The sequence below is a fragment of the Sceloporus occidentalis genome, unplaced genomic scaffold (genome assembly GCF_023333645.1).
Source record: "Sceloporus occidentalis isolate IW3139 unplaced genomic scaffold, rSceOcc1.0.p SCAF_127, whole genome shotgun sequence".
In the NCBI taxonomy this organism is placed as follows: Eukaryota; Metazoa; Chordata; class Lepidosauria; order Squamata; family Phrynosomatidae; genus Sceloporus; species Sceloporus occidentalis.
In genome coordinates this window covers 2,801,370-2,827,210 of record NW_028317107.1, presented here as the reverse complement: position 1 = coordinate 2,827,210, position 25,841 = coordinate 2,801,370, and the positions used below count along the sequence as shown (strand labels likewise).

Genomic DNA, 25,841 nt, shown 5'->3' with positions numbered 1-25,841 from the left:
ATATATTATATAATATTTATAGTTACAGCTCACTAAATGGACCACAGATAAGTTCCCAACGCCTTATTATGGGGGCTGTTGTATAAAAATGGACACTTTCCCTTTCAAGTAACTGCAACCCGGAAAAACCCAATTTTCATTGTGATTTATTTTAAACCTGTTTAACCCTTTAAAGCAAGGCTTATATGTTGTACAGCTCGTCTCTCCCTTTTAAATAACATAGTGAGTAATGACCATAAAATCCATGCGGCTAACGAAACAATGATTGGAATCGAAGAACATTACCTTCGATTGTTCTCTAAGCTTCTTTTGACCCGACGTCTGTTGATCTGTAGGATGAAAGAGAGAAAATTTATAAATGTATCAATACTAAAAAGAAAGCAAAGAATAGAAATAGGAGCAAAGTCTAAAAATATACCGTATTGGCTCGAATATAGGCCGCACTTTTTTCCCCCACTTTAAGTCTTTAAAGTGGGGGTGCGGCCTATATTCGGGGTCTGACGCCCGGGACATGCAGTCCCAGGCGCCGGGCAGGCAGCGGGGTTAGGATACAGATCCCCCGCAGCGGTGCAGGGGACCCGCATCCTACTCTCCGATACGCTCAGACAGCCTCCCCTGCCAGCACTTCCCACGGGGGGGGGGGTGCCGGCACGGGAGGTTGTCTAAGCGCATCGTGCGGACGGTCACCGGCTGCGGAGGTTGTTTACCCGCATCGCCGCAGCCAGTGGTGCGGCCTATATACGGGGGCGGCCTATATCCGAGCCAATACGGTATATGCAAATAGTCACCGATTTCCCCTAATCACGCTCTAAACCTCTGTCCGTCCTACGCAGTTCAGAGGGTTTTTTCTATAAGGGGTTTTCAATTTTTGTTTTAAACATTTAAGGTATAAGCAGAAGAAAGATTTTCCGATTGTAATAAGTATTAACAGCTTAAAGGGATCTGGAAAAATATCCAGGCCGCACCTGATCTCCTCTTTTTTGATTGGGCGAGAGGGATCAGGGGATTGGGTTGTTGGCCCACAAAACCTTTAGAATATAGTATATGGGTTGTGCATACCTGCTAAATCTGAGAGTTTTTGCCCCAATCTCAGGGTGAAGGAGCAGATTCTCACAATCTGAATCTGACACCTTCCTATTCTCCTTGCTGTTATCATGTATATGATTCCTAATTGGTGCTTTTGCTCCCAGTATGTTATGGTTGATATTCCTGCTTGAATACAGGTGACTCAATTAAGTGTATCTTTAAATAATGACAAGTCAAGGTTTCCATAAAGAAGGGTATTAGAGGCGTTTGGGCTTTTAAAGGGTTAATATATTTTTTGTAGTTTTACCTTTTGCTCTGATATATCCAGACAGCTTTTACAGTTCTCCACAGGTTTGATTTCCAACTCTGCGTAACAAAAAAGACAGAGTAACCATAGTAACTATATAATATTAAGTAACTTTTTGAACACTTTGCGTAGTTTGTCTACAGCTGTAAACAAAAAGAAAAAAAAAAAACTAATGGAATTCAAACTTTTCACTTTTTGCCTTTCTCTTTGCCCAATCATTCTCAGTCCCATAAAACAGATACACTGTAGAACCTGCCAGCAGGTCACCCTCATCCAGCCCGTCAGTCATTGGTCCCGTCAGGTATTTGGTTGAAAAGCAATACTTACTGTTTTCGTCTTGTGTTTGTTTTTCATCAGGACAGACCTGTATGTTAATCTTTTAGCAGGAAAAGGGGAAAAAAACCCAAGATTTTTTGTTACTTTTGCAACTTAATCTCCAACACGATGTTAAAAAAAATAGGGTTTTATGGCTTTTAAAGGGACAGGACCTTTAAGAGTAAAACCATGAGCTTGCCTTTTGATAACCCAACCCGGAGGCTGCCAATATTCCAAACATATGACTAAGTTTAAAGGGACAGTCCAGCCATGTTATAACTGAGGGTCACCTTTTATTTCACCCTCCTTGGAAGAATTCATTAGCGCCAAGCTCTTTGCCTGCTCAGCAATAATCACGTGTGGACACTCACCCTTCCCGTAGATTTTTAAAGGGATCTCTTTCCTTTCTGGTGAAATGATGGCCAAAAAATGGGGCAAGTTGCTTCAGTGTCTATATGTCAAGTTTTTTTTAAAGAATACATAATAAAGTACTTTGGGACAGGGAACGGTCCCTTTAATTTTCCAGTTACCTTCACTATTATTACACGCAGATTCTATACATTAAATCGAAACATGTTTGGGCCACACAGGCATCATGTGAATTCGCTCCACCAGTTTATTCTGGAGACGGAAGTTTTACCCACATGCCCATTGTACAGCGCTGCGGAATATGACAGCGCTATATAAATCATTTAAATAATAGCGTTCTCTGGCTTCATTGTCTTAATTCCTTGCTGTCATTTTAACTGCATTTTGTTTTTTAAACCAAAATGATGTTTCCATTTAGAAATACTCATTTTGCTTAAAAGAACAGAAACTCTCCATATAATACATTGTAGCAAACTCATGACTTCTGTGGGGTTTGGAGGTATACCTACCTCCTGTGAACTACGTGAAGAAATATCATCCATATCAGAAGACTGAAAATAAAAAAAGAAGATAAAGATCAGTTATTTGTTGGACAAATATGGGCAGGGACACTTTAAGAATCCTAGGCCCCTACACCATGAAAACCACCCATCTCTATAGGAGATTTCATTGGAGTTGGCATTCCCACCCGGGGACTGGCAGACCCGAACTTACGGTTCTGTTAGAATTTGGAACCTTACTGCATTCCGTGTCCCCTACCTGCACCAATGACTCCATTCTTTTCAGCTTGGTCTCCACAGCCAATAGTTTCCCATCACTTCTAATAAGTTGTATCTGGAGGTCGTCACATTTCTCCCCGAGTTCTCGGATCTGTCTTCGGTACACGTCCTTATCCATTAGGCTTTTGGAATACTGCTTGTGGAAGTCTTCCCTCGTAGCTATGGCCTGTAGCATATAATGATAAACCTGCATGTTACTCTATGCTCATATCTGCTAGTGGATCTCATATCTGCTTGTTGCCCAGAGGAAGATAACCTCTCACCTTCCAAATTTACTACCTACAAGATCTTGTAGAAATGTGAGGCCTCGGTGTGGGCCATGGCTGGTCATTTAGAACCATTGGTGGAATTTTCACGGTCAACTTAGAGAACTTGGTGAGGATAGCATTCATTTATACCCAACAACTCCATTGGTTCACCCCTAAAATAAAAATGGCAACCAGCTCATTCCGTGTCCCTCACCTGGTCTCGTTCAACGCACACTTCTTCCATCTGTTGTAAAATGGCCTCAATGCGTTCTTTGTACATCTTGGAGTCATTTTTCAAGGTGGTACACTGCAGCTCCAATACTTCCTTCTCTTCCAAGTACTAGAAGATTGAACATTACGATTAGTAACGAGGTCTGTCTCTACAGGGCAAACCTAAGACAGACCTAGAAGCTCAAAGCAGAGTTACCGCCAGAAGGATAGTCCAGAAAGAGTCCAGAGCCCAAAGCGGAACAGTAAAAGTTATAGCGGAAAAGGGAGGACCATACACTTACCCTGTCACGTAGGTCTTCAGCCTGTCGAAGAGTCATTCTGAGGGTGTACATTTTGTTCACCATATCCTGATACTGCTCCAAGGCCTGTCTACGCTCATTTTCTAGGGTATGGATGTACATTTTTGTCTTTTCTCCCGTTACTTCCTTGGGTACTTTCTATCACAGCAAAATACAAACATTCCCCAATCAGAAACCGCAAACTTTTTTTAATGTCACATTTGGAAATAGTTGTCCGGCGTAAGCAGTGGAGGGCTTACGTTTTGGGGAGTGTCCTTACTGAAGAAACGAAAACTTTTTTTAAGTGCAATACGGGTGGCCATGTTGTTTTGGGATCTTAGTCTTCCGTTTTTTAGTCTACAGTTTTGGGGCGTTTAGTCTTGAATCCGGAATGGTAGTAACATTGTTTCTAAAGTAACAAAAGTAAAGTGTTTACCACGTAAACCAAAGTGAAGAATACATACTTGCGTGGGGTTCTCCAGCTCTAGAATTTTGGCTTTGAGGAGCCTGTTCTCCCTCTCCAGTTCGTCAATATGGTCTGGGCTTGGTCTTTTCTCAATTGCGTTCTTTAACTTGCTGGTCTGTCTCCTCTCCAGCTGACAGTCATCCTCTGCTCTCATGAGATTGTGTTTCAACTTCTCTATCTATGGAAAAGGAGTTTTTTGTCCCAGATTACTTTGATACTCAAGGACTTGGAGTGGAAATTAACTTGGTAGCACCTGGGTCAAGTATGGAGTCCATTTTGAAGCGGCCATTGGGACAAAGCTTAAAGAAGCTATGATATTGATGATGTTCTTCAAGCGCTAAGTTACCTCAAGTTGTAGGTCTCGATTCTTCATCAGCGCGGAATTCTTCTCTTCACTTTGACTCGCGAACCTCATGGCCAGATCGTAGTTCTCATCTTTGCATTTTTTCAGCTCTTTGCTGAAGTTGTCTCTCTCCTCCTTCATCTTCTGGACTCGTTCTTGGTGCTTCTTCAGCTCGCTGTCTTTCAACTGCATCTGTCGGATGGTGTCCTCCTTCTCACAGAGCAACATGTTCAGCTTCTTGTAATTCTGTCTCTCCTCCTGGATGACCTGTTGCAGCTTCAACATCTCGTTCATGAGAAGCTGTGTCAGGCTGGACTCTCCGGCCGTGTCTACATATGAATATATATATAAAAAAGTAAATATTTCCATGTTGGATAATTCCTCATAAAAGGACACCGATGTGTGCCATTGGCCAGTAATACATGGGGCAGTCATGGAATGTTAATGGGAAAGTATCACTTTGTTACAAGGGAGTTACATTATTTATTTTTCACTTAAATATGAATCAAAATCGGGAACATTTTAACCTTCCTCGAAAAACAACGTATACGGGAAAGATGTCCGGACGTTACCGATAATCATGGAGAAGACGCGACTTGGCTCGTTTCCGGTTATCTTCTTGTACAGGTTAGGATAGTATAATTCTAGACTTTCTAAAAACGCGTTGTATCCTTTACAGCCGGTCTTCTGAAGAATGTCTAGAAGTACACCTGCAACGGGGAAGTTAAGCAAAGTGTTAGAATGTGTGAGTGGAAGGTCTTTCGGCATTCTATTTTCAATGACCCATCAAAAAGATTCAAGGTTACGGACTGCTAATTACTGACAGCATAAGGTTTCGATACCGTCCATCGTGGAGATGGGGGTCCAATAGTCTACTAGATGTTGGGCGGCAGAGGAGCTCTACCGGTTTCCTGAATATTTATTGGAATAACGATTCCAACAAATCATAATTTTGGTTGTTTCGTGTTGCCTCGGGCCAAACCAGCAGCCAGACCTGCTCCATGAGACTCACCCACTTTCCTCTTTCGGATGACAAGGTTGGGGTCGTTGAAAACCTGTTCCTCATCGTCGCTGTTCAAGACCCGGCACTGGCGGAGATATGGCGTGATCCTGTTGGGATCTATGATGGAAATGAGCTTGACTCGATAATGCTCTAGCTTGCTCCAGCATCCTTCATCTTCATCCTCCGACATGATGGACTAAAACGGATCTAACCTGAAATAAAAAAATATCTGTGTATTTTTTGTGAAGCTTTGAACCTATAGGATTATTGATTTTTGTTGTACCCATAGAACAAAAAGAAAAATGGTAACATATTAGTCAACGCATGAGTTGCGATGGCCTCGCCATTTGAGATATCTGCGTCAAAGTCTTTTGAGCTGTCGTAGATTTGGGTTGAAATGTTTCTTCTGACAGTTTTGGTTGGCTGAACGAACTCCTCACGGGGGTGACTGGCGGTGAAACGCGTCTCTGGCATACCAAATTGCTGGGGGGGAGGGGCAAATGCGTATGGGGGATTCTGTAGAAAGGGGGTCACCATGTAAATTTAAAGGGACCTTAATGCTTTATTATGCATTGGAGTGTATACAATGGCTGGAATGTCCCTTTAATGTTTAATATAAATATTTTAACGATGGGGGGGGGCAACAACATGCATTTAATTTCCAAATTTCCTGGGCGGATCTACCGTGAAAGATCTGTGACTTTCATCGGGGGTTCGCTTGTCTCATGGGTAGTGGGCGGCTGGCAACTGAGGAATTTGGGTGTTCCTGTCACACCTTAAGGGTGGCAAATAACTCCTTACAGCTGGAACTTTATTTAATGTACGGTAAACCACATCGTTTCCCAATGCTTCCAAATTGAAGGGTGCGGCGTATAATCCGGGATAACCTATCATCAACCCGGCATAGCGTACAGGATTAGCATTTGAACTCAGCGCTGCTTATTTTACCTTAGAAAAGAAAACCGAAACCATGGAGGATTTCATCCCAAACAGGTTATTTGAGTCTTTTCAAAGTTTCCAGAAAATCATTAAAATAAAATAAAATAATAATACGTATTTTGTAGCTCGTCTGTTGCAAGGGTTAAATGACGCTCTCTGCGATTGCATATTACATTACGTCGCATTTATTAATAGAGCTCCAGCGGATTCCTCGGCGCTGTTACAATAGGGAGAGTGAAAAAAAAAAAAATTATTAAAATAAAATGTAGAAAATATAATTTAATTAAGATATATATATATATTATATTATGGATTGTATTCCTCAAAATAGAGAAGAATATTCTAAAACCAGAAGAGGAACCATAACAGCGATGGTGGATATTTAAGGTTTCCGTCTGCTGAGCTGTTTTTTTTTTTTTCCGTTGGGCCATCGTCGTCGGAACTTAGAATTGGTTGCAGAACTTGGAATAATGGCTTAGACACAATTGTCTTGGGGTCCGAGCAGCGGGGGTGGGGAGAAATATGTACTTTTGGATAATGAGCTCCATGGCAGCTAAAATTATAGGAATTTGACAAAAATAATGCGGAAATATTAAGATTTTTAAAGAATGTTTAACAATATGAAATTAGTTTACAGAGAAGTTAACTTTAACAAAGTAACCGAGCTGTTGCTGCGGATCTAAGAGAATGGAAACGGCAATATATCATTTAACCTTCCGACCCGTAGGAAACATTAAAGGCCTGATAGAAAGCACCTTGGCCACTATATATATATATATAGTAGACTATAAAATCTGAAAATGGCTGATAACTTTGAAATGAAATACGTTTAGAAAGTTAAGGATTTGCCGGAATTATATTATCATTATTATTATTTCTGTTATTATTATTTTGTTCCAGGAAGTATCCGGCGAGCGACAAAGTAAATGAGATGAAATGAGTCAGTGTGGGATTTCGTGGATAATTTCTGTGGTGAGTGACCGCCTGGTTACATGGCGCTCAACCAAGTGGACTTAGGCAGCGGTCGTCCAGAAAGAAAGAGATTAGAGATAATTATTAATACCCAGACAGTGGCAGAAAAAAAATTATTTACCACTCTTGCCCGTCGTATTTTAATCACTTTTTGAAATTCTTCAAGAGAGCTTCCTGGAACCCCTGCTGTGTTTGCCTGCACCGCTTCCATCGGGAGTCTGTTCAATGCAAACACTGTCTTTTCTGTAGTACCCCCACCTCTTTACTAAAAAGGTTCATTCTTGGAATTGATTTGATGTCTTTATTCCGATTTGAATTTATAAACTAATATAAACCTACAACTTGCCGGCAGATCGGCCCCATTCGCCTGTTTCTCCTGCTTAGATTCAGGAGCCGTATGGCTATCCCATGCGTGTTTATTACCCTCACTGTATTAGCCTCTACCACCTCTGCTGGGAGGCTGTTCCACCCCTCTACCACCCTCTCAATAAAGTAAACAACAAAGCCTCCTTTTGTCAGAAGAACTTTCAACTTAATGTCGCTTCTCAAACTTTTACAACAGTCATGTTACGTAATGATTTGCTCACCTGCTTAGCAGTCAAAAGGTTAAATAAACATGTGAAATATTTCATCCTTAAGCTACATTTTCAACAATCTAAAAATATTTTGAAGAAATAACTTTCATTTCATTTATTCATTTATTTATTTATTTTACTAAAACAAAAAAATATATATAATCTAATAATAATATATTTTTAATTATTACTTTTTTTTTTTACTTTAATAATTAAACCCATTAAAATAATAATAAAAATAAATAAAATTCCGTATTTTTAACGACGCGTTTCGTTCCCCGGAGCTAAGGTTTACTGATCCAGATGTTTTGTTTTCATAACATAGAATGTAAATTTTTTTCAGAAAATAAACAATATACGTTTATAAATAAAACTACCAAATTATTCTGCCCACTTGCCCTAGGAGGGCACAAGGTTGCCCCACTATGGCTAATACCAAATTAGACCTGGAAAGGGATTTGAGACAGAATGAGACAGCTAACAGTAGATTTGAATCCTACTTTTAATCATTTGACCAAAAAATCTACTGGGAATAAATTAGTATTTGTAGAGTATTCGGAATTTTATATCGGAAAAGCCCAATATGGTTAAATTTTAGTAGTAATTGCTAGAAATGAGAGGTTCTATAATCTGATTTCTTGGAGATATAAAGAATGGCAAGTAGATATACATTGTGTCTCAAGGAATGAAATAACCGGGGGTCCGGATCTTACTTCTGATTCTACGATTAATAAAAATAATAAGAGAAACGTACCTTTGGACGAGCGACTGGCCTCCAAACTCCGGCTCGGCGTGTGTGAGTGATTTAAAAGGAGTGGCAGGAGCGAGTGTTGGCTTCCGGAGTGGGGCGAGTGTCTGCATGTAAATGACTTCCTTGTCTGCGGAACGACGGCGGCTGGAATCTTGGCGAAGCGCTCCGTTTCCTAAAACGGCAGCCTCCTCAAACGAGCCCTTCGGTGGCCGATAGCCCCCGAGACAGACAGGGACGGGGTCCGGCGAATACACCGCTAGGAATAACCGCACATTATTATAAAAAAGCCGAAGAACCGGCTCTTTAATCCCATGTCGTAAAAAAACCGACAATTTTATTGTAGGGTAAAGTTCAATTGTTTTTGGACGGAATCTCCAAGAAGCTTTTTGTTTACATATTATATTATTATATAACATGCTATATATATATATATATATATATATATATATAGATAGATATATATATATTATCCATACCTAGTCTCTTGAGATATTAACCCTTTAGTAGCCCATTGCAGATGTGTTACCCAAATGGCTCGAATACCAGCCGCCATGGAAACCATGCCTATTTTTCATTATTTAAGGATACACTTAATTGAGTCACCTGCATATACATATACCATATACGTGTGTATATACATATATATATACATAGTATTTTATAATTGGGAAAACTTTAGCAAGCATTAGAGAACTATATATATATGTATATATGTATATATATGTGTATATATACATATGTATGTGTGTATGTATGTATGTATGTATGTATATATATATATATGAGTGTGTATGTGTGTATTAACAAGGGCTTTAGAAGAACACTTCTTGGTGTCTCCATCGCATTTTAAGTGAATTACGTTAGAATAAAGAGCAAATAATGATGAATAATAAGAATAAAATACTAATAAATAATGGCTTTGAGAGGTGAAAATTCTCCCTGTTATACTGTGCTTGCCTTTCTGCGCATGCGCTAAGTGAATGTTTCAGCTTTCCGCTGTGCGTAGAATTCATGGCTAAAGGTCGCAAAGTGTTCAGTGGTTGAGATTTTTTCATAGCTTCACTGCAATAAACGATCGGCGGATATTAAACGAGCTCCGGATTTAGCGCGCGTCCTACGTTACAGTGACGCGGTATAATTATCCTCTTGCTTGTTGTTAATTTTTCACTGGTTTAATTGGTAATAAATACGTCTTCATGCGTCGGGGTTTTTTTTTTCCCATTTTATCAAACTTTCAAAAAAAAAATCCATAATTTATTTTTCGAATTAATTTACGTTGAAGGTTCCAATTCCACACCTTTCGGGATGAAAGTAACAAGAGCCAAAAAAGAGAATACGGGAACTTTCTGTAGGATTTCTCAGGTCTTTGTGACCCCGTCACGCTTTTTCTTTATGTAGCTTTAACTACGCGCCGCTGAAAAGGAATCTGCTGACTCTTATCACGGCTTATCACGACGCATCAGTGTCAGGCCCGTTACGGTAAAAGGAGATTATTCGTCTTCTAACTTGTTCTTCAAGTCAGACGATTGTTGAAAGACGTTTTTTTTTTTTACTGTCGAGGTTTATCCTCGCTTGCTGTAGGCATGGGTACACTTTGGGTTCACTTTCATGTAGATAGAGATTAAGATCTAGGATCAACAAAGAGTCTCGTGTTGATTTAGAAGAGGTGGTCCTTCTTCCGTACAAACACATTGTCCTCCTCCTTGGGAGTTCATTGTCATGGCGCCGAGTTGGCAACGGACTTCTGGTGGTCTCCACCGTGTTGGCCGGCGGCCATTGAGCGACTTAATTCTTCGCAAAAACGAAGCGGACTGCGGGTTTGATCTTAATTAAAGCCAGATTAGCTCAAGAGGACTCTGCTTCCAAAGTAACTTATGTATTCATGGAAATCCTACTGTCGGTTGAGCTGAAAAAGCACTTGCAAAGTCAGCTCAGACCTTTCGAAGGAGGCAAGTCGAGCTGGAGCTCCAGCAAACCGAGTAGGGGTGATGGACTCAACCGGCATGATCATCAACCAACAAACGAGCCGCGCACATCGATGGACTACTCACAATACGCGACTCCAATACAACCCGAGTGTGGAGGTGGTCTCGTCGAATGGCTTCAAATTAAGTCAGTGTTCCTTAAAGAGACAGCGTGCGCTATTATTACAGCAACAATTGTCTTACGTAACCGTGTTTATGTTTAATGCCATCTGCGGTATAAATATGGGATCACGTAGCATGTTACATCACCTGTGATGCAATTGGTGCCGTGTTCAAGAGGCTTCCAGGTCGTGAGAACTAGCTTTACAAAGAGCGGAGGATCATGGGTAGGGGAGTACTCGCGTGAAACAACAAAATAAATGATAAACCTACAATTTACGAGACATATATATATATTCTAGATTGTAAGCTTGCGAGCAGGGCTCTCTCCACCAAATGTATCGGTTTGTCTTCGTCTGTGAATTCTTTTCTTGTCATATCCCTTGAATTTATGTATTGTATTAAGCGCTGCGTAAACTGTTGGCGCTATATAAATAAAAGATAATAATAATAATAATATATATATTCCTTACCCACGTAGTACAAAGACTGAAGGGTATAAAAGTAAGGAGCTTCTCTTCTAGGGCTTCCTACTTCCAGTTGACGTTCAGACTGAATACAGGACTAACTCCCTTTTCACATAAGCCACGCCGTAGACAATTATTTTACTGTCTAGACGATGATTTGCTTTGTAAGCGAGGAGGAAGTTACGTGTGTTTGCCTACAAGAAGCCACATTTCCTAAACCACGTTTCATGCGAGAATATAGAATTCCTTCTCCCGCGCCAAAATGAAACAGGCCCACGCAAAAGTCACCTCGGACAGGAAGTACAGGAACTTTGTTAAAAACCTTAATTTGGATATCCTAGTGAAGGTTGAATATATTTGGACCAAAAAAAAAGGAAAACAAATCTATAACGGGGAGGAATAACAATGCAGATCATGAGAACAAGATTTTAAGATCCTGGTGAGGACAATCATACGGACCAAAAGAGAAATCAGAACTTAATGGGGAGGAATAATCACACGGATCCTGAGAAAAGGGGTTCTAAAACACACTTACTTTAACATTTAAATACAATTCATTATATAATAATATAATACATAATAATTACTATAAATAGTAAATAATAAACTATTTTATCTACAGACCTCATCAGGGGTTATTATTTTAGGTCCAAGTCATTTCCTGTATTTAAAAAAATAATAATTCTGAAATAAGTAACAAAAACACAGGTTGTGTCATAACAAAAAAAAAAAAAATAGATCAAAACTTTTAATGAATAAACCATCCGAGTTTCAGGTACAAAAACATACAATGCCGTCGTCGGGTTACATCGTAACATCATCAGCGGTACTTAAATACGGAATTCTGTTATAAAGTCAAAAAGAACACAGAAAGGATACAAAATTACAGACAATACATATATATGAAAAAGAAATAATTTACTTTTTATTGACAATTCCAGCTTTGGTACAAAATGTATCTTTTTTTTTATCCCAAAATGACCTGAAAACAAAGATTTCGAACACGTCGATAAACCTCATTTGTTAAATGTTGTGAGACGGGAAGCTGAGCATTGTGGGAGTTGTAGTTCTACGATGGGTGTAAGTGCTCCTGCCTTCTCTGCACGGATAGCTGCATGGATAGCTGTCCATCTATAGGATTCGACTCACGCAATTGCATTTTGTATCTGAATGTGGGCGATGTGATTCATTTATAAACTGGGGCTCATCAACAACTCCCACAACTCCCACCCAGCTACCGGATACCCTCCGGTTACGAACACATAGATATCTGTACATATCCGATCGGGAATGTAGATTTACACACACAGCGTGTCTCCCGCGGCATCATACAGGGTTACATTTATCACAAGGATTGTTCTTTTAAATCACTTCTGCCCCTTCCGGGAGGAATCCCAAGGAAGACTCCTGGAACGGCAATAAAAATATGGATTTTAACAAATTTAACATATTAAAGTATACCAAATATCTGTACATTTCTCCAGATCTGCTTTATTCCTCCCCACTATCTCCCCCTTATAGTTAAGTTGCTGATTAGCTCAGACAGCCTTTGTAAGGATTGGGGGGGAGAAGAAGGGAGAGAGCTTCAGGACACTAAATTAATTAGATAATGCAGGCTCTGCCACAGGCTGTCATGGGGGGGGGGGGGGGGGGGACGGACTTTTTAACTTCCTCCAAAGCCATTAACAACGGAGTTTTAACTACATTAACTACATTCTGGAACTTTACGCACCGATACTTTGTTTCCCTCACGTCTCCTTCAGAGGATATGTCCTCTTCCGGGTTGTCCTTCTCGAGAGGCACTCCATGCCATCGACGGTGTCAGTGGAGGTCTCCTGGCCGCTTCCTTCATCGGCCGATGCCTCCTGAGAAAAAAAAAGGACATGGTTTGTAAAATATCGTGATCCGTGTGAACGGAAAATTAGAAAACCTACAGATGCAAATGTTTTGGAAGCTGCAAAGCTCTCGGGGGGGGGGGGTGTAAAGGTTAAACGCTGGAGAATTATGGGGTTTTTACTTTAATTGCTAGAACAGGGAACGACCCCAATCTCTCTTAGGTTTTTAGTTTTGCTAATAACTTTTTTGGCGCGCTATCTACTATTTGGTTGGCACCAGGATTTTTAGGCGGCCAGAATCACGGTGGTCCACCAGCTGTTGCGGGACCACTGGCTTTGGCCAAACCCAATAAAGCGCGTTATCATTCAGTACCGGGTTAGTCTTCAACTTCTTACCTGATCTTCAACATCATCCTCATTCGTCTCTGGGCATGATTTCTGAACATCATCTCCCTCTTCTTCTGCTTCCTGGTTGCTTTCGGACTCTGTAGAGTGGTCCGCGTCCTCGTCGCTGCTGTCATATTTCATCTTTGAGTAGCCCATAGTTGTCCTGCTTTGGCCCGGTGGAAGAACTGCTAGCAGAGCCGATAAGGCGAAGGCTGAAAGGAAGCGTTGCTTGAGCAAGAGATACGCCGGGTTGTCCTTTAACTTTTGGTTGACAATGTCTTTGACAACCTCTGTCTTTGTTCCTGGAGACCTCAGGATACCACCTTCCAGAGGAGGCACCAGTTTGAAGGCACTGTCTTCCAAAACGTTCTTCTGTAATAAAAGCCTAGATAACATCTTAAGAGTGCAGACCGAAGGGGGTAGGTAGGCCGTGTTACTGTTTGGCGTCGGAGTTGCTAAATCTTTGCAACCCGGAAGCCATTCCTTCACTTTGGACTCTTCTTCCAAGGATACGAGGCTCAGATTCAAATGATTTCTATCAGGGCTACACGGGGTTGGTTGGCTGCTGCTTTTAGAGCCTGGGGACAGAACAACTTTTGGTGGACTTTCAGAATTGGGTGCAGCGTTTTCTGAATGGTTTAAAGGAAGAATTTTTGCTATTTTAACGACAGGGTATCTTTTTAGACCCAGAGAAGCCTGGCCTTTTGGTACAGGTGGGGGACTGCATGGATTATTAGACGCGGGGCTGGGGGAAGGTGTTGACAACGGAGGACGAACCAGCGGGATAGAAGGTATGTCTGCAGTGTTCGGAGATGCAACTGTGATCTTTGGGGATAATGGCGCAGGTACTGAAGGAGCATGGTCGGAGGTGACCTTATCTGAACCTGGTGAGGCACCATGGGCAGGACCAGATGCCACTTCGCTTCCTGATCCACTAGAAGGTTCCGTTTTAACAACAGGGGGGGTAGTTACATTATTGCTCTCCGTGGCATTAGAGTCAGGAGGTGGCCTGGTCTCAGTAAGCTCTTCTGCGCCACTCGTGGAACTTGGGGCTGGGGAAGGAGCTTCATTTGAAGGTTGAGTTGAGGCTGGAGTAGAAAATCTTAAAGCCTGCAGAGGTATTGGGACCAAGCCCTGAGGGGTAACAAACCAGGTCACAGGCAATACAGAGCTATTTGCCCCTGTACCACCCACCAGCGTTGGCATTAATGTTATTGATTGCTGTGGCAGTTTTGCTGTAGAAGATGATCCTCCTTGTGCCGGGGCAGGACTGTTACTAGCGCTTGGACTATACGTACTTTTTCCTATTTCTTCCGTTGATGGGTTCCCCAGGTTACTCTTTCCAGCATCTGCCCCGGGGCCGGGCGAAGAGCCGGAAGAATTAGCTTGAATAATCTGACACGCGGGCAACGAAACCAACGGCATTACTGGCCACACCGTCCTCTCGGACTGGGACGGAGTCAGGGGTAATACCACGGTTTGCTGCTGGCTTGTTGCATTGATGGCGGGTTGAATTATTACAGATTGGAGAGCAGTCCTGTTCGCGGCTTCCTTCTGCCTCTTTTCGCGGACCCTTTTTTCCCTGAGTAGTTCATACACGGTTTTTAGCTTCGGAGCTGGTCCCTCGCGTTTTTTGGGGGGTTCTTTCTTCCTTGAACGATGGTAAGGTGGGCTACTGGGCAAAGGTTGTTGTGAATTGGTCGACGGTCTAACTGCAACTAAAGAAAGTAGTAAAATAAGTGACTTTTAAAAAGACAATTGCATTGCCGGCAGATCGGCCCCCGGCTAGTCTGCCCGTTTCTCCTGCTGTAAAGACTCAAACCTGAATCAGTCGTCGGTCTCGTCTTAGATTCAGGAGCCGTAGGTCTATCCCATGCATGTTTAATACCCTCACTGTATTACCCTCTACCACTTCTACTGGGATGCTGTGCTACTTATCCACCACCCTCTCAGCTTAATAGTATACAAAACAACTCTGTGCACATGCTGTGCTGCATACACACACAAACACACGTGTAACAAAATAGTGGATGAACGTACCGGAGGAGGTCTCTATGGGCTTCTCTATGGGCTTTGTGGACACTATGGGCTTCTCTATGGGCTTTGTGGACACTATGGGCTTCTCTATGGGCTTTGTGGACACTATGGGCTTCTCTATGGGCTTCTCTATGGGCTTTGTGGACACCTGGAAAGATCAAAAACACAAGAAAACAAACAAAAAAGAACACAAGTTAATAACAGAAAACGGCATCTACTGTCTGGAGGTGAGAGGGAGCAGATGCAACTCAAAAGCAAAAACCAATGAAACTGCATTTTAAACGATTGGCGCTCAATATCCCATCATGCAACCCGCTTCCCCTTTACGCAAATTATTTTGTATTTTTGTAATATTTGGGAAATCTTTTCAAATTGGTGAATAAGATACGCTGAACTCCTTCATAAATAATACTAACAGGACCAAACAAATAAGAAGTGTACGCCGGCACGCTTACGCATTGAGCCGCCACCTTCGGGATCGTAGGGGTTGGGTTCTTTTTGGTGAAAATGGCAGCCGGTTTAGGTTTTCTGTCCTTGATTATTTTGAGACAGCCGTCGGCATCTATACGAAAGAACTTTGACACAAAGAGAAAGACATTGTATGAGTGCGTTCAAAAAGACAAAACGACATCACGGAGACAGTCCCACGCGCGGGCTTTAGGTAGAAGCCACAGGCTGCGCGTCAGGAGCGGCCAGTAGCCTTCTAGCTCACCATATAGACTCAAGTCAGTAATGTGTTCAGGCACCCCTAATCTGGAGATATGTTTAACGCCATACTACCACACCAGCTTTGCCTCCTTCGTTTAGTGGCACTGTTAGTAAAAGGGGGTCGTAACGTAAAACCAGAGGGTCAGAGGCTTAGGTGGAACAGAAGGAGGTTTTCATTTTATCGAGAGGGCTGTAAGTGGAACAGCTTCCCAGCAGAAGTGGTAGAGGGTAATACAGTGAGGGTATTAAACATACGATAGACATACGGCTCCTGAATCTAAGATGAGACCAACAACTGATTGAGGTTTAAGTCTTTACAGCAGGAGAAACGGCGACTAGACGGGGGCCGACCTTCCGGCAGATTCTAGGTTTCTATGCTCACCTGGATAAAGAAAGTAAACACAGGAGTACTGGACAGCGGTATGGAGCTGATCCGCTCCTTCAATACATCAGCTGGAAGAGAACACATCACGTTACACAAGATTCCATCCGGTCTAAAACAATGCGGAGAAACTTAATTTAAACGCCAATTAAATATAATTTTTTTTAAAAAAACACACCGATGTCAAAATTTAAATAAATCTGCTTCTTAATTTATTTACATGAAGAATTTTTTTTTGGCGTGATGCACAACTCTACATTTTGTCACGTGTTTACCTTGAATCATCTTCTTCTTCAGCGGTCTTCCAGCGCATGCCGAGAGCGGAAGAAAGACATTGCCCACCCACGGGGTGACGGCTAAGAGCAGCCGTCTTTCCAACGTATCTCTGTAAAGTTCTACTTTTTTACGAAGCACCGACTCCGGCTTCCCCGGGACTTGGCCTTCAGGCTGATCCGCGCCAGGAACGTCGGAGGAACTTGGTTTTATCCCAAGTCTGCTGACCTAGTAGGAAAGAAAATTAGAGAAATAAGCGGAGGAATCGATTCCCCGTAACACATCTAACATCCTGAAGCTAAATTTAAAAATTCCAAAATTAAAAGCCATTTTTTCTTTTTTTTAAATATTTATTTTTTAATAACGTATTGCCTACCCCGGACGTACCTGCTTCTCGTGGCGGAGCTGGGTGTTTATTTTCAGAATTCTCCTGACGTCGTCCTCGCTGATACACAGAATCTGACGTCTGTTTTGGGCGGCCTGAAGAGACAAACGGTTACTTTAAAGAGACCAAAACGACTTAACGAAGCGAGTAATAATCATCCTCGGCTGGCTAAGTGACCGTTATGCCAAATATATCAGTACATATACTATGGGAGTTTCTTTATTTTCCGCGTGGATATGAATTGGCCGAGCTCGGCCGGCATTTAAAGAACTCGACAATTCTTAAACTTTTCCAGATTCTCAGGTTTTAAACAGAAGCTACAACGCGACGTCACATATATATCTATTTATAAAGGGCATATCACCGTCCCATATATATATATATATATACACACATACATACATACATACATACATACATACACACACTGAAAGGAGAAGAGATTATGAAAGCAGGGAACTGTATTAGAGGATCTAAAACCATTTTACTTCGGTCCGGGGTTAGACACTCCGAGGACACGGCTTGGGTTGCGTTAACAGATGTAAGAAGCCGACTCGTTTGCGATCCTGGGCTCACCTCGTTTATGAGCTCTTTGGGGTCCTCAATGACTGTATCCGTGGAGTGAGGATAGGCAATGCCTTTCAGTATGGTGGTGAACTGGAACGGACCCTTTTGGATCTTAGCAGCTCTCTTAGTTCTCAAAGGTCTGACCCTGATGAGAGGAGATGTGGAGTTCTTCGGCGCCTCTGCAGTAAGGGACAGTTTCCTTGGTACCCACAAATCCAGCCTGGGCACTTTCTGCAAAATGGGTTCTGGACGCTTGGGGGTCTTCTTCTTCTTCTTGTCCTCCTCGGAGCTGTCCGTCAGCTCCGGTTCGCTGTCCTCACTGCTGCTGCTGGTGCTGGTGGTGCCCTCCGACTCGCTGACTTTCTCTTTCTTTATACGTCTCTTGGACCCCTTCGATCTCTGAGAAAGCAAGACAGCCTATATTTTAATACCATTCTATTTAGTCCTACCGATTCACCTTATTCAGCTCTGCGCACCTTCCGATACCTTAAAACCAGCTTTTTAATCCTATACATCTATTGTGCATCCCATTTATAGAAGATCAGATCCAGGGCTTGGGTTGTAGCCCGAGAGCCGCAAGAGACAGGTAATCTATTACCCTACGACGCTCCGGCAGGCACGTCCGCAGTATTAAGGGGGCAGAACGTCCTACCTTTAATAAACCCATGATGCCTTTCCATTTGCTCAGACACTGAGAACCCGACCGGTGGGTTAATTCCGAGGCTACTTTTGCCCAGTTACCTACGAAAAAAAAAAAAAAAAAAAGGGAGAATAAGAGGCCCAAGTCACTTAAACCGCACTTACATCGTGAAACAATCTATGTATTCTGCTAGTAAAGCTAGTATATAGACCCCCCAAAAAGTAAGCCACACCCATTTTGTTGTATCATATTCTAATGAGATGATTTGCATAAACAGCCGCATGTGTCCGTGACATATATTTTTGTATTCCTTTCCATGCGGTTTCTCAGAGAGTGCGGAAAGTTTCAGACTCACCCACTCCGTACTTTTCTATAAGCTCCATAAGCTTCTCCTTCTCTTCCACGCTCCACTTTCCTTTCTTCAGATCCCTGTGGAGGCCTTTCACATATCTGGGAGAAATATAAAGATTATTAGAAATTAAAATATATATTGATTTCTATATACATCCCCTAATGGACGCCCACCATTATAGATCATAAGTTCAGCAATGGCCGGAGAGCCTTTTGTTGGGTCATGCAGTGGGTTGTAGGGTATTATTTACCAACATTTGCTTTCTTTTTGGTGAGTAAGACTCTCCAAGAGCCCAAAGAAAGAAGTTTCCCGTTACACTGACCTCTCTCGGCACTGCACGTCGCTTCTGCCGGGAACCTCTTCTCGAATCTTGTACCAGTCCTTCTCCCCGTACTTAGCTACGGCCTTCAGCAACAGCTACCCAGACCAAGAAGACATCACAAATGTAACACAAAACAACAATGCGACCCAAACTACTTCCATCAATGGTCCAACGAACCCATCCTTATAATGATTCTCCCAACCTTCAAGCTTTATGAGATGAGAGCGCCCACGGGTAGAGAATTAGGGAGGGAGTACAGTAGGGAAGTTGTGTGGACACCACGGAGTTAATCTACTCCAAGACCATGTGGGGAAAACGTACATTTTCGGAACAATACTTTTTTTTTTTGTTTATTTGTATTACCTCATCTTCACTTTTGGTCCAAGATCCCTTTTTCAAGTTAGGATCTATGCTCTTCGACCACCGACACAGGAGCTGCACGCCGTCTCTGCCTTCCATAAAATAGGAGACTAAAAAGCAAAATAAGTGAAAATTTTACTTTTTTGGCCACACGTCGGGAGACGCCGATGGCCGGCACGAAGTACGTCAGCAGCTCAACTTGGAGGGCACTCACCGTCGACACCAGTCAGGCTGAGTTAAAGTTGAACTGAGTCTACGTTGAGTAGGACTCACCCTACAGAAGCTCATGGCAAATTATCATCAAACCTCACCAACAAAGCCCTATCTCCACCTTTCTGCCCTGAATCGGCCAACACACCGTCACCGTCGGCATCTGCTCATGGATTTCAGAAACCTCAGAATGCCCAATCATGCTAAACCGAGGGTCATTTAAAAAAAATAATTGCAACTGTATGAAAATCATACTTTTCCGGTAAGGAATATGGTTCCCGACGCGCATCTGCTGCACGAGATGCGTCAACATCTCGTCTTCTTCCTTGGTGAACTCTTTGCGTTTGAAATCCTTGTTGTTGAGCTGGTATACCTGAAGACACTGGAACGCCGTTCTGTTTGTCTGCAAAGAAAGCACAAAATCAGAACCCCCCCAACAAAAGTATATTAAATAAACAGCAAAGTAAATGCCGCAACGTGCGCGAAGGTTCCCTACAAACCTTTAGGCTTCACAGTTCACAACGCAAACTCACCCCCAGTTCCTCGGCAATCGCTTGCCAGTTGACGTAATTATGCTTGGCCGCGATTTCAAGCAGTTTAGACACTTCCTCGTCTTCCCAAGACCCCTTGGAAATATGGGGATGTTCTAAGTTCTGCCAGATCCTTCTCAACTTCTCTGCGCTGTGAGCGCCTTCAAACTGCGGAAAACAAAGTCGATCTTGGAAGAATAATCTTTAAAAAAAAATGGTGACCTGTAAAAAGGAACATTTCCAACTTATAGGCCCCCCCACCCCCAAATCAGTGATTTGGCTTTAATCCTCCCATGTTTTTAAAACAAGAGAGATGAAGCTTTATTATCTCTATGAAAAACCAGAATATGCGTTTTCTACACTCACGTTGATGTTGCAGATCTTGTCCCAGTCGTGTTCATCTGTCCTCTTCCCAATTAAGACATCTTCTGGGAGCTGGCTGCGGAGAGATGGGAGAAGATCCGAGGGTCAACGTTTTGGGGAACACGCTTTGGAGCAATGTGAATAGGCAAGAAAATCACAGCAATTTTTTTTTTTTTCTTGTTAAACTTACTTTTTGGAAAGTCGAAACTTTTTACAACAGCAAAAACAAAACAATAGAATCTTAGAAAAGCAATTGGATATTTAACACAAAAAGGAATAGATGACTCAACCACTTTGATTATTTGACAGCTCGAAGTCCTTACTTGATGTCATCTATTTCCCGTTCCGTTTCCTGGATCTGTTTGGTCAAGATCTTCTTGTCGATTTCACTCTTGCTGTTGTCTCGCTTTGTCTGCAGATATTCCAGCCTGCGAGGGGAGCAAAGGTCCTAATCCATGAACGATGTTGTTGCAAATGATTTCATCTAACGTCATTTAATCCACACAATGGCATATATACTATCTCATGAGTTCCTTCAATGCTAAACTCAACCAGGACCTTTGAAGCCTACATGGCCAAGACAAGATCTAGCCTTCACCCCAAGATTAAAACCAATGGGGTCCTTATTTTCTCACGATGACTACAAGTACCATGCGTGACGGGTTAACGAAGCTCAACCTAAACCAGAATAAAGTTTAGAATACCGACCTAACAACATCATGTGCCCACATCAAACATGGCAGCTGAACGCAATACCCCAGCACCAACTCTGCATAAGACAAAGGAGTAAGACTCACTTAAACAGTTTGGGCTGGAGCATCTTTTGCAAGCGGTCGCTTATCACGGCTACTTTAAGCTCCTTTTTATCCCGGCTCTTCCCTGGAAAAGAAGACGTAGAAAAGGTTAAGTAAAACGATAAAGTGGAAATATTTCACGGGAATGCAGCTTTTTTGCAAGCGCGGGAACCACTCACATTCTCTATTGGTAAGCTCTTCAAAGGACTTTATTCCCTGCGCGGATTTTTCAATCATGTCTTGATTGGCAGGTGGACCCTGAATTAAAAAGTATCAACGGTTAAAGCAAAACGACTGAGGGAATGCAGAAGAATTTAATAAAAAAATAATTTTTAAAAAATTACCCAAATTTACAAAAAAAAATAAAAAAAAATACAATCCCTCACCACTCCAGTAACTTTATCCCTAAAATACGGCCTCAAGAAATGCCCGAGGGTGACATTTGATGGTTGCTGCTTAGACTCTCCACTTCTTGAGTTTTTTCGGCCGGCGATCTCCCAGAGTAACTCTTCCTAAGACAGAAGGAAAGTTTGATTTGTTAATCCAAGACCAAGCCTTGCTGGACTTGCTTCTTTACTACTATTGTAAAAAAAAAATTGGACTTAATGTAACTAATTTTATTAAATATTTTAAAAATCTTGATATGAAAGAAACGCAAATACTCACACATGCTAACCCCATACACCAATACACAAAAACTCTAACAGTACATGCGGATATACACACTCACGCTAATCACATACAGTAACACACGCGACACCATACCCTCACACAGGCTAACACCGCACTGTTTTATACAGCATGTCTATGTATATGGTGTTAGCGTGTGTGTTTGAAGGATTCTGGGATTTGAAGTTCCGCTCCCTGATTCCAGTTCCGACCTTTATATCCTGCCGATTCCCTCTCTAACAGATCTTGCAATAGGAAAGGACACAAAGAAATAGGTCTTTTCTCTCTTACCTGCTGCTCCTTGTTATTAGCGAGAAGCAGCTCCAGCTCCTGAATCTTCTCCTCTATCACCGCTTGGTAAACCAGGTTCATCTGTAAACACAATTCCGTCTTGCTGGTACCATCTTCCCAAATGACATCACCCTGAAACCAGAATCGGAATCCAGATAAAGGGTAGCCAGGCCAATACCTACTCCACTTACGTTTGTATTAGAAGGAACGTATCCCATTCCAGATCACGTCGGATAATTTTACACATCGATTTCATAAATGACATACAGTTTACCTTTTGAATATCTCCATCTAAGTCTTCTATGTCAGAATCTTCTAAAAAAATAAGGAAATAATGAAATAAATTATATTTTGTTCCCTTCGTTCCCGAAGCAGAATCTGCTGCTATATTTATATATTATTACAAAATACCTTATTCCGCATACTTACCATCTTCAGGATCGACGCTCGAGTCCGACACGACGACGTCTATCGAAGCAACATCGGGCCCCAAACTCCTCTCGAGAGCGTCGATCTCTCTCTGAATCTTTTCCCTCTCGGCAGTAATATCTACGGCAGTCATGGTGTCTGTGAGTGGGGCGGAAGAATAATTAGAAACGTAGAATTTGGATCCTAAATTAGAGATATGATTATATAAAAATATATTTAATATAAACATTTAGAATCTGCCAGCGGATCGGCCCTATTCGGCCCCCGTCTACTCTGCCCGTTTCTCCTGCTGTAAAGACTCAAACCTTAATCAGTCGTTGGCCTCGTCTTAGATTCAGGAGCCGTATGTCTATCCCATGCATGTTTAATACCCTCACTGTATTACCTTCTACCACTTCTGCTGGGAGGCTGTTCCACTAATTTCCCCCACTGTATAGCTTAAATAAAATAAGCATGGGGAGATTTAACAAGAGATTCTGTGTGATTCCTTCATACATATGTATCCCGTGCAGATCTCTGTAATCTTCAAAGCATGTGACACAGAAAGGCATTCTGGGTAACCACATGCAAATTAAGTTCCTGTACAGCAGGCCGCTCTGCGCGTCTCGCACCGTCGGGGTGTCGAGCCGTCATGTTAATTTGCATAAAGCAAAACAACAGAAACAGGGGCTGATCCCGAGTGCTGGCAGAGAAGGTGTGGCTTGAAAAATGAATTCATTAGCATGAATTACCCACAATGCACCACGGTTCTCATTGTCTGCCCCTAGATTATTAAAGAGGTTTGCACCATCCACAAGTTTTAAAAAAAAACGCCATTTTTTTTTTTTAAAGCTCAATTTAAATCAAATGTTTTTGGCAGGAATTTCGATAGAGTATTGCATTAGAGATAAAAAAAAAATATATTTCTAAAATAAGACCTTGATTTCATGTTTACACCAAATAAAATTTACCCGTCTAAATAAGATGGGTAACTTTATACGAACGGATTGGCAATATTTACTACGATAAATTCATATAAGAAAAATCCCATCGAGCTTAACCAGTTCCTGCCTGAAATCTGACAATTGGATCTTTGGAACACAGGAGTGATGGGACTGATAAAGGGCAGTTGGAACACAGGAGTGATGGGAGTGATAAAGGGCCGTTGGAACACAGGAGTGATGGGAGTGATAAAGGGCAGTTGGAACACAGGAGTGATGGGAGTGATAAAGGGCCCTTGGAACACAGGGGTGATGGGAGTGATAAAGGGCCGTTTGAACACAGGAGTGATGGGAGCGATAAAGGGCCGTTGGAACACAGGAGTGATGGGAGTGATAACGGGTCTCTGTATGCTTATAAAGAGATTCCATTGAAAATTTCCAGCTGCAATAGTCATTTACAATATTAACCCCGTCTGCGCTGGATTTCTGATCCTTTTTGTGTTAATTTAATAGACAAAATGTGCTTTTCTTTAAAAAAAAAACAAAAACAAGGACATATCTAAGTGACCCCAAACTTTACATATATATATATATATTTATTTTTTTACTGTTATTTTGTGCAGTATGCTGAGTGGTTTTTTTCGTGCCGTATAAAAGGTTTAAATTGCCCCAGATTTTATAGAAAACATTTATAGAGGAAACACGAGATTATAAACAATATGCAGGACAGGAAGGGTGCTGCAGCTTCCTACTCGTAGGAGGGGTCCAATGCAATCTGCACTGAGGAATTATGGGAAATGGCGGACTGAATTTGCATGAAATGCCCCTGGCTTTTAGTTAGGGAGACGTAAAAATTCCAATAACACCATTAAGCGATAGACGGAAGCTTTTGGGCTTTTATTTTATGGCCGGTGCTACCGTCCCCTGTAACCGCGGAATATATAACTTCAGGGCATGCGGCAAAACAATAATAATTCCTATTAACCCAGGGGCCACAGCTCAGAAATGATTTACGGAGCTCTATGGCGGTTATGTCAGTTATTGGGCGATTTTGATGCTGTTTGAGGGTTAAATCATCTCATATAAACAATGCAATGGGAGACATCACGTTATCTGGGCAATCCCCACCATAACCCCATAGCCCTTGCCTACTGCCCCTCTACACCTACTACCCCATGCCTTCTACCCCTGACACCCCCATGTGTCTAGCCCCTCTACCTCTGGCATCCACCTGCATTCTGCCCCCTCTACCCCTGACACTCTTCTGTCCCCCACTACCTCTGACACCCCCATGCCTCCTGCCCCCTCTAGCTTTGACACCCCCATGCCTCCTGCCCCCTCTACCCCTGACACCCTCCAGCCCCTCTACCTCTTAACACCCCCATGCCTCCTGCCCCTCTACCCGACGCCCCATGCTTCCTACGCCGTCTTCTGGCTGTAAACACTTTGCAGAACCGCAGAACCTCCCGATCAGCCGTACATCCCGCACAGTCACCCCGGGGCTCACTAGTTGCCCCTTCCACTCACCTCTCCCACACGCAGGGGCTCCGGCACGGCGCATGCGCCCCGTGTCCCCAGTTGACGGCGAAAGTGAGCGCATGCGCCGTGCGGCAGTGGGAGCCTGTAAGATGTGGGCAGCTAATCCTGGCGCTGGGTTTAAATGGCTAGATGACAGAGATGAGACAGCCACCGCTGTGACAACCTTACCTGCTCCAACTACAGGGGCCCCAGCTATCCACATACCTACCAACTGTCACTCTTCAGTCTGTACAGTCCCTCCTTTCTAGGAGTTCTGAATGTTTGCTGGGATTTGCACAGGAAATGGCTTTATAAATTAAACTGTAAATAAAATCCATTCTTCTTCTTCTAAATGCCACATTGTTATATTAATAGCTACCAACAGGCCAAAGTCACATAAAAAGTCCTGGTAAAGACCCCAGCCCCACCTCCAACCAAACAAAAGTGCCCCTAGCGGGTTACCTAAATGGGGGGGGGGATATATCTTAATCCCTCAAGGTTAATATACGAATCATCTCCCGTTATCCCGTAATAATATTTTAGGGCTCCTAAATGTGAAATTGTCAGTATTTATCACCTCTTTATAAATATACTTTTAATATCAGATTTTAAAATTTCAAGGAACAAAATGAGACCTTTAATTAGTTAAATAACATTTTATTGATAAAATACATAAAAATATTTGGTCATACATGGTGCATAATAACAGAATAGTG

The 25,841-nt window shown here is 42.3% G+C and overlaps 2 protein-coding genes across 2 annotated transcripts; both read right to left on the bottom strand.

Annotated features, from left to right (window-relative positions):
- Positions 1-1,470: 1,470 nt before the first annotated feature.
- On the bottom strand, positions 1,471-5,555 carry LOC149281855 (caspase recruitment domain-containing protein 9-like). The gene is made up of 9 exons (XM_089498994.1): positions 5,375-5,555; positions 4,935-5,072; positions 4,366-4,691; positions 4,018-4,197; positions 3,557-3,712; positions 3,259-3,384; positions 2,783-2,962; positions 2,527-2,568; positions 1,471-1,476 (listed from the first exon to the last, which is right to left on the bottom strand). Exons 1-9 carry the CDS (start codon positions 5,553-5,555, stop codon positions 1,471-1,473), a joined length of 1,335 nt encoding a protein of 444 aa, XP_089355120.1.
- Positions 5,556-12,901: 7,346 nt separating this feature from the next.
- Positions 12,902-25,207, bottom strand: LOC149281854 (snRNA-activating protein complex subunit 4-like). The gene is made up of 23 exons (XM_089498993.1): positions 25,135-25,207; positions 22,688-22,825; positions 22,533-22,573; positions 22,259-22,390; positions 21,685-21,810; positions 21,478-21,556; positions 21,302-21,383; positions 20,828-20,932; positions 20,508-20,580; positions 20,145-20,309; positions 19,867-20,014; positions 19,405-19,511; positions 19,042-19,136; positions 18,723-18,817; positions 18,380-18,468; positions 17,737-18,126; positions 17,163-17,255; positions 16,778-17,003; positions 16,503-16,573; positions 15,868-15,987; positions 15,416-15,560; positions 13,385-13,953; positions 12,902-13,018 (listed from the first exon to the last, which is right to left on the bottom strand). The coding sequence occupies exons 1-23, from the start codon at positions 25,205-25,207 to the stop codon at positions 12,902-12,904; spliced, it is 3,279 nt and encodes a 1,092-aa protein (XP_089355119.1).
- Between the last annotated feature and the right edge of the window lie 634 nt (positions 25,208-25,841).

Coding starts and splice junctions, on each gene's coding strand:
- LOC149281854 (XM_089498993.1), bottom strand. CDS start 25,207: ATGCGCTCACTTTCGCCGTCAACTGGGGACACGGGGCGCATGCGCCGT. Junction 21,384..21,477: donor AGAGCTTACCAATAGAGAAT/GTGAGTGGTTCC, acceptor CTTCTTTTCCAG/GGAAGAGCCGGGATAAAAAG. Junction 20,933..21,301: donor CTCCAGCCCAAACTGTTTAA/GTGAGTCTTACT, acceptor CTCCCCTCGCAG/GCTGGAATATCTGCAGACAA.
- LOC149281855 (XM_089498994.1), bottom strand. CDS start 5,555: ATGTCGGAGGATGAAGATGAAGGATGCTGGAGCAAGCTAGAGCATTAT. Junction 4,692..4,934: donor CGTCTTCTCCATGATTATCG/GTAACGTCCGGA, acceptor ATTCATATGTAG/ACACGGCCGGAGAGTCCAGC. Junction 3,385..3,556: donor CTGAAGACCTACGTGACAGG/GTAAGTGTATGG, acceptor TCAATCTTCTAG/TACTTGGAAGAGAAGGAAGT.